Source organism: Oncorhynchus nerka, linkage group LG15, assembly GCF_034236695.1.
Source record: "Oncorhynchus nerka isolate Pitt River linkage group LG15, Oner_Uvic_2.0, whole genome shotgun sequence".
NCBI lineage: Eukaryota > Metazoa > Chordata > Actinopteri > Salmoniformes > Salmonidae > Oncorhynchus > Oncorhynchus nerka.
The window spans coordinates 54470099-54481608 of NC_088410.1; the positions used below are offsets into that span (position 1 = coordinate 54470099).

Here is an 11510-nt window from a genome sequence, read left to right on the forward strand (position 1 = left end):
ATGGTAATTTGTTATAATTAGTATTACCCTATGGCATTCTTCTACCATGTTCCAATGCATCATTATATATTACAAGATAGGTAATCATTTAATGTAATTCAAACAATTGCAGTGCTGCTTTTCACATGTATTCTTATAACAAGACATGGGCTAGTTGTAAAACACAGTATGTAGTGTGACTGACGCAGAACCTACATCTCCATGTAAATGCAACTGTTATCTTAGTGGAAGACACACGAAGAATGCAGTTTGAACTCTGCTTCACTGTCAGGAATTACACTGCTCTTTAATTAATAATATACATGAGAAGAATAGTAAACTAACAAATGAAAATGGCAGACACTGCTCTTTGCTTTGGTTTTACCCTTCCATTTGCAACATATCATGCCAAGGAAGAAGGCAGTAACTGCTGTTTAAGGGTCAACGGTCATGTCAGAGGTCAGGGTCAACATGAATATAATGTTAACTTATAGTAAGGCAACAGATCACCACATCTCAAATGATCTCCCCAGAATTCATTTGACTCAATACCAACGATATATCTGTACACAGTGTATATATACTAGTGCAAGAGTTGTATCAGAGGAATAACTCACAGCAAAGGAGGATGATCAAAAACAGATAACGAGCCAGATCAGGGGTGAATAACGCAATGTTTCAGAGAAACAGACTATCACAAACTACATAATAAGTACCGTGTCTGTGACTGAGAGAATGCTTTTAATAGAGAGGAAGACAAGGAGCCTACTCACAGGAAACCACAAAGAAAGTCCATCAACTGGTGTGATTAGAGGTAAATGTCTCCTGCTCCTAACATGAGTCAAAACCATTTGCTTATCTGTCAGAGGAAATAACTACATTTTATTCAGGCTTTCTTTTTAACTACACTGCACAATAAAAAGCAGGTTTCATGTACAACAGCAGTATATATTGCCAACATCCAAAAGTAAGAAACAAGAAAGAGTCTTGCTGTGTCTCCATATGACTCTCCACATTGTGCATTAGAGGCAATATTTTTCCTATCTACTGTAGTTATTAGCTTAATAAGATAGAGGTGCAGATACATAAGCAGTAAACTACAACACTGAACATTTCCATGGAAATATAACATGACAAGTGGTGCTTGTTGTAATGGTCAGAAGCATGAATACATTTCTCATAATGGTGATTTTGGGGTATGAATTTAGTTTAGTTTTTTATATCTTGCTAAAATTGTCAGGTAAAGTGGTTGAATAGTTTCAGTTAGATGTATCTGAGTTTTGGTTCAACAGTACTTCTGTCAATCTCCTCAACACAACTAGTCTCTGAAATATGATAGGCTGAAGTTTCAGAAGGACAGGATGTGGCAAGAGTCTCGTCTAACTTTCCACCCTACTGTGGTGTGTGTGCATGTGTGCACTCGTGCACCTGTTTGCAGGTGTGGATATGTGGCACCATACACTTACTGGTTGGTATGTGATCTGTAGACTGTGTGACTGCTGCAGGAGAATGCAGGCCACTTTGCCTCCCTCGCATTAGAACCAAACCACAGTACAGATAATCTATAAATTGTCATTTGAATAATATTTTTAGTCCAGGACTAAGCATTATCTGTCTCTGGGAAAATCAGGGGAAAAGGGCCTTGGTCCGAGAGGTAACCAAGAACCTGATGGTCACTCTGACAGAGCACCCGAGTTCCTCTGTGGAGATGGGAGAACCATCCAGACAGACAACCATCTTTGCAGCACTCCACAAATCAGGCCTTTATGGTAGAGTAGCCAGACAGAAGCCACTGCTCAGTAAAAGGCACATGACAGCCAGCTTAGAGTTTGCCAAACAGCACCTTAAGGACTCTCAGAACATGAGTAAGACATTTAAACGTGTTAACCCTCGCAAGGCTGCAGGCCCAGACGGCATCCCCAGCCGCGCCCTCAGAGCATGCGCAGACCAGCTGGCCGGTGTGTTTACGGACATATTCAATCAATCCCTATACCAGTCTGCTGTTCCCACATGCTTCAAGAGGGCCACCATTGTTCCTGTTCCCAAGAAAGCTAAGGTAACTGAGCTAAACGACTACCGCCCCGTAGCACTCACTTCCGTCATCATGAAGTGCTTTGAGAGACTAGTCAAGGACCATAATCACCTCCACCCTACCTGACACCCTAGACCCACTCCAATTTGCTTACCGCCCAAATAGGTCCACAGACGATGCAATCTCAACCGCACTGCACACTGCCCTAACCCATCTGGACAAGAGGAATACCTATGCGAGAATGCTGTTCATCGACTACAGCTCGGCATTCAACACCATAGTACCCTCCAAGCTCGTCATCAAGCTCGAGACCCTGGGTCTCGACCCCGCCCTGTGCAACTGGGTACTGGACTTCCTGACGGGCCACCCCCAGGTGGTGAGGGTAGGCAACAACATCTCCTCCCCGCTGATCCTCAACACGGGGGGCCCCACAAGGGTGCGTTCTGAGCCCTCTCCTGTACTCCCTGTTCACCCACGACTGCGTGGCCACGCACGCCTCCAACTCAATCATCAAGTTTGTGGACGACACAACAGTGGTAGGCTTGATTACCAACAACGACGAGACGGCCTACAGGGAGGAGGTGAGGGCCCTCGGAGTATGGTGTCAGGAAAATAACCTCACACTCAACGTCACCAAAACTAAGGAGATGATTGTGGACTTCAGGAAACAGCAGAGGGAACACCCCCCTATCCAAATCGATGGAACAGTAGTGGAGAGGGTAGCAAGTTTTAAGTTCCTCGGCATACACATCACAGACAAACTGAATTGGTCCACTCATACAGACAGCATCGTGAAGAAGGTGCAGCAGCGCCTCTTCAACCTCAGGAGGCTGAAGAAATTCGGCTTGTCACCAAAAGCACTCACAAACTTCTACAGATGCACAATCGAGAGCATCCTGGCGGGCTGTATCACCGCCTGGTACGGCAACTGCTCCGCCCTCAACTGTAAGGCTCTCCAGAGGGTAGTGAGGTCTGCACAACGCATCACCGGGGGAAAACTACCTGCCCTCCAGGACACCTACACCACCCGATGTTACAGGAAGGCCATAAAGATCATCAAGGACATCAACCACCCGAGCCACTGCCTGTTCACCCCGCTATCATCCATTACATTTACATTTAAGTCATTTAGCAGACGCTCTTATCCAGAGCGACTTACAAATTGGTGCGTTCACCTTAAGACATCCAGTGGAACAGCCACTTTACAATAGTGCATCTAAATCTTTTAAGGGGGGTGAGAAGGATTACTTTATCCTATCCTAGGTATTCCTTAAAGAGGTGGGGTTTCAGGTGTCTCCGGAAGGTGGTGATTGACTCCGCTGTCCTGGCGTCGTGAGGGAGTTTGTTCCACCATTGGGGGGCCAGAGCAGCGAACAGTTTTGACTGGGCTGCGCGGGAACTGTACTTCCTCAGTGGTAGGGAGGCGAGCAGGCCAGAGGTGGATGAACGCAGTGCCCTTGTTTGGGTGTAGGGCCTGATCAGAGCCTGGAGGTACTGAGGTGCCGTTCCCCTCACAGCTCTGTAGGCAAGCACCATGGTCTTGTAGCGGATGCGAGCTTCAACTGGAAGCCAGTGGAGAGAGCGGAGGAGCGGGGTGACGTGAGAGAACTTGGGAAGGTTGAACACCAGACGGGCTGCGGCGTTCTGGATGAGTTGTAGGGGTTTAATGGCACAGGCAGGGAGCCCAGCCAACAGCGAGTTGCAGTAATCCAGACGGGAGATGACAAGTGCCTGGATTAGGACCTGCGCCGCTTCCTGTGTGAGGCAGGGTCGTACTCTGCGGATGTTGTAGAGCATGAACCTACAGGAACGGGCCACCGCCTTGATGTTAGTTGAGAACGACAGGGTGTTGTCCAGGATCACGCCAAGGTTCTTAGCGCTCTGGGAGGAGGACACAATGGAGTTGTCAACCGTGATGGCGAGATCATGGAACGGGCAGTCCTTCCCGGGAGGAAGAGCAGCTCCGTCTTGCCGAGGTTCAGCTTGAGGTGGTGATCCGTCATCCACACTGATATGTCTGCCAGACATGCAGAGATGCGATTCGCCACCTGGTCATCAGAAGGGGGAAAGGAGAAGATTAATTGTGTGTCGTCTGCATAGCAATGATAGGAGAGACCATGTGAGGTTATGACAGAGCCAAGTGACTTGGTGTATAGCGAGAATAGGAGAGGGCCTAGAACAGAGCCCTGGGGGACGCCAGTGGTGAGAGCGCGTGAGGAGACAGATTCTCGCCACGCCACCTGGTAGGAGCGACCTGTCAGGTAGGACGCAATCCAAGCGTGGGCCGCGCCGGAGATGCCCAACTCGGAGAGGGTGGAGAGGAGGATCTGATGGTTCACAGTATCGAATGCTGCCGATAGGTCTAGAAGGATGAGAGCAGAGGAGAGAGAGTTAGCTTTAGCAGTGCGGAGCGCCTCCGTGATACAGAGAAGAGCAGTCTCAGTTGAATGACTAGTCTTGAAACCTGACTGATTTGGATCAAGAAGGTCATTCTGAGAGAGATAGCGGGAGAGCTGGCCAAGGACGGCACGTTCAAGAGTTTTGGAGAGAAAAGAAAGAAGGGATACTGGTCTGTAGTTGTTGAAATCGGAGGGATCGAGTGTAGTTTTTTTCAGAAGGGGTGCAACTCTCGCTCTCTTGAAGACGGAAGGGACGTAGCCAGCGGTCAGGGATGAGTTGATGAGCGAGGTGAGGTAAGGGAGAAGGTCTCCGGAAATGGTCTGGAGAAGAGAGGAGGGGATAGGGTCAAGCGGGCAGGTTGTTGGGCGGCCGGCCGTCACAAGACGCGAGATTTCATCTGGAGAGAGAGGGGAGAAAGAGGTCAGAGCACAGGGTAGGGCAGTGTGAGCAGAACCAGCGGTGTCGTTTGACTTAGCAAACGAGGATCGGATGTCGTCAACCTTCTTTTCAAAATGGTTGACGAAGTCATCTGCAGAGAGGGAGGAGGGGGGAGGGGGATTCAGGAGGGAGGAGAAGGTGGCAAAGAGCTTCCTAGGGTTAGAGGCAGATGCTTGGAATTTAGAGTGGTAGAAAGTGGCTTTAGCAGCAGAGACAGAAGAGGAAAATGTAGAGAGGAGAGAGTGAAAGGATGCCAGGTCCGCAGGGAGGCGAGTTTTCCTCCATTTCCGCTCGGCTGCCCGGAGCCCTGTTCTGTGAGCTCGCAATGAGTCGTCGAGCCACGGAGCGGGAGGGGAGGACCGAGCCGGCCTGGAGGATAGGGGACATAGAGAGTCAAAGGATGCAGAAAGGGAGGAGAGGAGGGTTGAGGAGGCAGAATCAGGAGATAGGTTGGAGAAGGTTTGAGCAGAGGGAAGAGATGATAGGATGGAAGAGGAGAGAGTAGCGGGGGAGAGAGAGCGAAGGTTGGGACGGCGCGATACCATCCGAGTAGGGGCAGTGTGGGAAGTGTTGGATGAGAGCGAGAGGGAAAAGGATACAAGGTAGTGGTCGGAGACTTGGAGGGGAGTTGCAGTGAGGTTAGTGGAAGAACAGCATCTAGTAAAGATGAGGTCGAGCATATTGCCTGCCTTGTGAGTAGGGGGAAGGTGAGAGGGTGAGGTCAAAAGAGGAGAGGAGTGGAAAGAAGGAGGCAGAGAGGAATGAGTCAAAGGTAGACGTGGGGAGGTTAAAGTCGCCCAGAACTGTGAGAGGTGAGCCGTCCTCAGGAAAGGAGCTTATCAAGGCATCAAGCTCATTGATGAACTCTCCGAGGGAACCTGGAGGGCGATAAATGATAAGGATGTTAAGCTTGAAAGGGCTGGTAACTGTGACAGCATGGAATTCAAAGGAGGCGATAGACAGATGGGTAAGGGGAGAAAGAGAGAATGACCACTTGGGGAGATGAGGATCCGGTGCCACCACCCCGCTGACCAGAAGCTCTCGGGGTGTGCGAGAACACGTGGGCGGACGAAGAGAGAGCAGTAGGAGTAGCAGTGTTATCTGTGGTGATCCATGTTTCCGTCAGTGCCAAGAAGTCGAGGGACTGGAGGGAGGCATAGGCTGAGATGAGCTCTGCCTTGTTGGCCGCAGATCGGCAGTTCCAGAGGCTACCGGAGACCTGGAACTCCACGTGGGTCGTGCGCGCTGGGACCACCAGATTAGGGTGGCCGCGGCCACGCGGTGTGGAGCGTTTGTATGGTCTGTGCAGAGAGGAGAGAACAGGGATAGACAGACACATAGTTGACAGGCTACAGAAGAGGCTACGCTAATGCAAAGGAGATTGGAATGACAAGTGGACTACACGTCTCTAATGTTCAGAAAGTTAAGCTTACGTAGCAAGAATCTTATTGACTAAAATGATTAAAATGATACAGTACTGCTGAAGTAGGCTAGCTGGCAGTGGCTGCGTTGTTGACTTTGTAGGCTAGCTGGCAGTGGCTGTGTTGTTGGCACTACACTAATCAAGTCGTTCCGTTGAGTGTGATAGTTTCTACAGTGCTGCTATTCGGGGGCTAGCTGGCTAGCTAGCAGTCTTGATTACGTTACGTTGCGTTAAGAGAACGACAATAGCTGGCTAGCTAACCTAGAAAATCGCTCTAGACGACACAATTATCTTTGATACAAAGACGGCTATGTAGCTAGCTATGTAGCTAGCTACGATCAAACAAATCAAACCGTTGTACTGTAATGAAATGAAATGAAAATGTGATACTACCTGTGGAGGAGGCGAGGTCAGTACAGGTGCGTCAAAGCTGAGACCGAGAGACTGAAAAACAGCTTTTATCTCAAGGCCATCAGACTGTTAAACAGCCACCACTAACATTGAGTGGCTGCTGCCAACACACTGACATTGACACTGACTCAACTCCAGCCACTTTAATAATGGGAATTGATGGGAAATGATGTAAATATATCACTAGCCACTTTAAACAATGCTACCTTATATAATGTTACTTACCCTACATTATTCATCTCATATGCATACGTATATACTGTACTCTATATCATCGACTGCATCCTTATGTAATACATGTATCACTAGCCACTTTAACTATGCCACTTTGTTTACTTTGTTTACATACTCATCTCATATGTATATACTGTACTCGATACCATCTACTGTATGCTGCCCTGTACATCACTCATTCATATATCCTTATGTACATATTCTTTATCCCCTTACACTGTGTATAAGACAGTAGTTTTGGAATTGTTAGTTAGATTACTTGTTGGTTATTACTGCATTGTCGGAACTAGAAGCACAAGCATTTCGCTACACTCGCATTAACATCTGCTAACCATGTGTATGTGACAAATAAAAATTTATTTTATTTGATTTTATTTGATTTGAGAAACAAGATTCTCTGGTCTGATGAACCCAAGATTGAAGTCTTTGGCATGAATGCCAAGCATCACGTCTGGAGGAGACCTTGCACAATACCTATGGTGAAGCATGGTGGTGGCAACATCATGCCGTGGGGATGTTTTTCAGCAGCAGGGACTGGGACACTAGTCAGGATCGAGGGAAAGATGAACAGAGCAAAGTACAGAGAGATTATTGACGAAAACCTCCTACAGAGTACTCAGGACCTCAGACTGGGGCGAAGGTTTACCTTCCACTAGGATAAGGACCTTAAGCACACAGCCAAGACAGGGCAGGAGTGGCTTTGGGACAAGTCTCTGAATGTCCTTGAGCGGCCCAGCCAGAACCCGGACTTGAACCCGATCAAACATCTCTGGAGAGATCTGATAATAGCTGTGCAGCGATGCTCCCCATCCAGCCTAACAGAGCATGAGACGTTCTGGAAAGAATGGGAGAAACTCCCCAAATACAGGTGTGCCAAGCTTGTAGCATCATACCCAAGAAGACTTGAGGCTGTAATTGCTGCCAAAGGTGCTTCAGAAAAGTACTGAGTAATGGGGCTGAATACTTTTTTAAATGTAATGTTCAGTTTGTCTAAAAAACTGTTTTTGGTTTGTCATTATGTGTAGATTAATCGGGGGGGGGGGACTAATAAGTAAAAAAGCACCTAAGTAAAATAAGTAAAATAGCACCTTGATCTTTACCACTGGCCAGAAAATGTGACGTTTACAACAGTACATATTTTTTGCATTATCTTGAATAATCAAGATCAAAATCAAATCATGTAAAATACTAACAAAGATGAGGGAATGGTTGTATTCAATTTATTCTTCTTACTTTTTGGTTTTATAGAAGAGAACATTTAAAATGGAGCAAAAAACATAGGATTTGTATTTACTAACTTAAAGGTGTCATTGAAGAGGGATTTCTTTTTTATTTTATTTTATTTCACCTTTATTTAACTAGGTAGGCCAGTTGAGAACAAGTTCTCATTTACAACTGCGACCTGGCCAAGATAAAGCAAAGCAGTGCAACAAAAACAAAAACACAGTTACACATAAACAAACGTACAGTCAATAACACAATAGAAAGATCTATGCACAGTGTGTACAGTGTATATGGGAGGGGAGGGGGGAGCCACCCCTTTTCAACAAACAAAGCCATCCCCCATAGCATAATCGACCACCCTGACCGCTGGGCTCAAGTGTGCATCGATGTAATGTAATGAAGTTGTGTTCTCACACCATTTACATCTTAACCACTCCGCAGTCATTGGACTAAAAGGCTAGAATGTGTCTACAACACTGCACATTGTAGGAGCGACTGATGTGCTGAGTAAATTTAAATTAATCTGGGAACTTGGAAGATAACAAGTAAACATGGAGAAATTTGGAGATTTGAATAGCATTTAGGTCATCTATATTTTTCAGTTTTACCAACAATGTAAACATTTTTAAAACCAAAATGTTATATTTTGTAGCTTGTAACAAAGTATGTGGGAAATATCAATATCAATACTTTTGCTATAAGATTGGGCTTTTGGGTTGATAAATTTTGGCGCAAAAATTGTTAAATTAACATTAGACTTTTTCCCCAGTTTTTTTTCGGGGGGGGGGGCTTATATTATAATCATATTTAAACACAAGATTAATTTCACCAAGAAAAATGTCTTATCAATACCACTTTGGATCTTAATGACTTAATTTCAATGAATTTATCTTAATTTCCTATTTACCTGTTTTTTGCATTGTGTGAATATGTTATATATTTATTGATTTTTAATTGTCTGTATCTATCGATTTTGATCACAAATATATTTTATTAAGTAAATTTTATCAAACCGTTATGGAAGGAGGTATCACACAGATGACAGAATATATATAAATACATGTATATTTATTTGGGCATTTACTTAAAAATATTTTAAAATATTTAAAGGGGAGTATGCCCCGGACACCTCCAAAATCCCCAAATAAAAATACTAACATATTAACAGATATTATGGATAGGCATGTAACACAATCCAGGTTTCCATGTGTGATACAGTAAATTACGGCAGTTCCAAGCATTTTGAGGGCCCTAAGCGAGATTTGCCCACCTCACCGATAAAACATTTTAGTGGCCCCGCTCATGGCGGCGAAGAGAAACATTTGGAGCTTTAAAGTTAATGTCCTGCAATTCTACTCATTTTGCCATGGGGCGGAGAGAACTTAATGTCCTGCAATTCAACACAGTATGCCATTGTCGTTGAAATAATAACATTCGGTTTTAAAGCTAATTTACTGCAATTCTAAACATTTGCCATGACTTATGCCATGTTAATTTGATATCTGAGTGAGAGTGACTAACAAAATTATTGGGGGCCCCCTGGAGGTCAGGGCCCCTGGGCAGTAATTCGGCCATTACCACAAGGCTTAGATAGCTGGCGAGACTAACTGGGCCTAGCAATCTACAAAATCTTAGCTGTCATGGGATTTATTGAGTGACTGTCAGTGACTGACATAACAAGAGAAAAACTTCTGATGTAGAACCACATTTCGAAACTGCACGTTGTGTATTCTACTATCCTACGGTTGTTTTTGGAGGGGGGAGGGGGCTCTAGCGGCTACTTACTGTATGTCGCTTATAAACAGAAACGGCACTGTAGTAGATGTTTTAGCTACTTATTTAAAGTAACATGATGTGTGATAAATAAAGGACACCCTGAAAGAAACCACTTTTCTGTGAGACAAACAGAGAGCCAGTGGTGTAGTTTCAGTGTGTCTGTAGAAGACTGTAAAACCCATCCGGCTGGGCTGAGGTTGCTGGTCTGTCGGGGATTGAGCTGTATACATGGTACATATCAGACTAGAGAAAATAAACAAACAGTATAAATTCAGTCCTTTAATTCTACAGTAATGTAAATGTAATGTAATTTAAAAGGATGTAACATCAATCTGAAACTGAGAGCCGTTCACATTCACTAAACACAGTGGGTGATTCTGAACTTACTTTGTCGTTTTCAGATGACTTTCCATTTTCTTCAAAAGGACCTGTACAACACAGAGGGATCCTGAGTGAGTGAGTGAGTGAGTGAGTGAGTGAGTGAGTGAGTGAGTGAGTGAGTGAGTGAGTGAGTGAGTGAGTGAGTGAGTGAGTGAGTGAGTGAGTGAGTGAGTGAGTGAGTGAGTGAGTGAGTGAGTGAGTGAGTGAGTGAGTGAGTAAGTGAGTGAGTGAGTGAGTGAGTGTGTGGTTGCATGTCACTTTGCTATACTTAATGTCCTTTCACACTTCTCCTCCTGACTCAAACCATCCTGTAGACATACAGCTCTATTCTCATGCTCTAACACATTATCTTATGTATAACTTATACACATACATGCTTACTGATATACCTACCTCAGACCAACAAACAAGCCTAAACAACTTTGAGTCCTATAAAAAGCCTGACATGTTATGAAACATTGGGACAGAGTTAAATAGACAAACCTAATGGTACAGATGTGGATGGTACAGAAGTGATCAGGCTGTAGACCCCTGCATTCTCTGAATCAGCCTGGACGAAAGAGAGAGAGAGAAAGATCCTTATTATCCCTCAGACTGTCTGTCAGACTGTCTGATAGAAGTTTGTATCTATATCCAAAGCTATTATTGTTGCTGTACTTACATCTTCATTTGCAGATTGCTGCACAGGACCTGCATCTCACAGAGAGAGACAAAGCCACAAGTAAGAGGTTGTGGGGAGGGGGGTGCTTGATGTCACTTCACACTTCTCCTCCTGACTCAAACCACAGACTTACAGCTCTGTTCTCACGCTTTCAAGATGCTCTGACTAAAAATGTAAGTTTGTATGGTAGGCATTGAATGATTAAGTGTTATTGTGCTGAGGGTCACAAATTCACATCCCAGGTCAGGAAGACAGGGACAGAAGACATTCTGTTACAAACTCACCTGAGTGCAAAACGTGGACGGTACAGAGGTGATGAGAGAATAGATCCCAGCATCCCTTGAATCCAACATGCCTGCACTGCTCATAGCTCCCATCACCAAATCACCTACAACAGAAACAAAATTAAAATTAAATTAGGATACGTGTTTGTACATGCATGTGTGTAGTTGTGTTAGTAGTGTGTGCAGTGTTTGATGTATTTTGTTTGGAAATTACATTGTCTGTGATCATCCTGTCTGGCTGTAGATCTGTACAACATAAAAGTATAT

The 11510-nt window shown here is 45.0% G+C and overlaps 1 protein-coding gene across 1 annotated transcript in view; it reads right to left on the reverse strand.

Moving 5' to 3' along the window:
- Positions 1 to 8120: 8120 nt before the first annotated feature.
- LOC115142707 (mucin-2-like) overlaps positions 8121 to 11510 on the reverse strand; it is a 67153-nt gene continuing 63763 nt past the window's right edge. Inside the window, exons 20-25 of the mRNA XM_065001689.1 lie at positions 11458 to 11489; positions 11244 to 11347; positions 10960 to 10988; positions 10782 to 10848; positions 10305 to 10345; positions 8121 to 10160 (exon numbers count right to left, since the gene is read on the reverse strand). Of these exons, the coding sequence (XP_064857761.1) occupies positions 10815 to 10848; positions 10960 to 10988; positions 11244 to 11347; positions 11458 to 11489 (199 nt within the window). The 3' untranslated portion in view covers positions 8121 to 10160; positions 10305 to 10345; positions 10782 to 10814. The remainder of the gene's footprint in view (positions 10161 to 10304; positions 10346 to 10781; positions 10849 to 10959; positions 10989 to 11243; positions 11348 to 11457; positions 11490 to 11510) is intronic.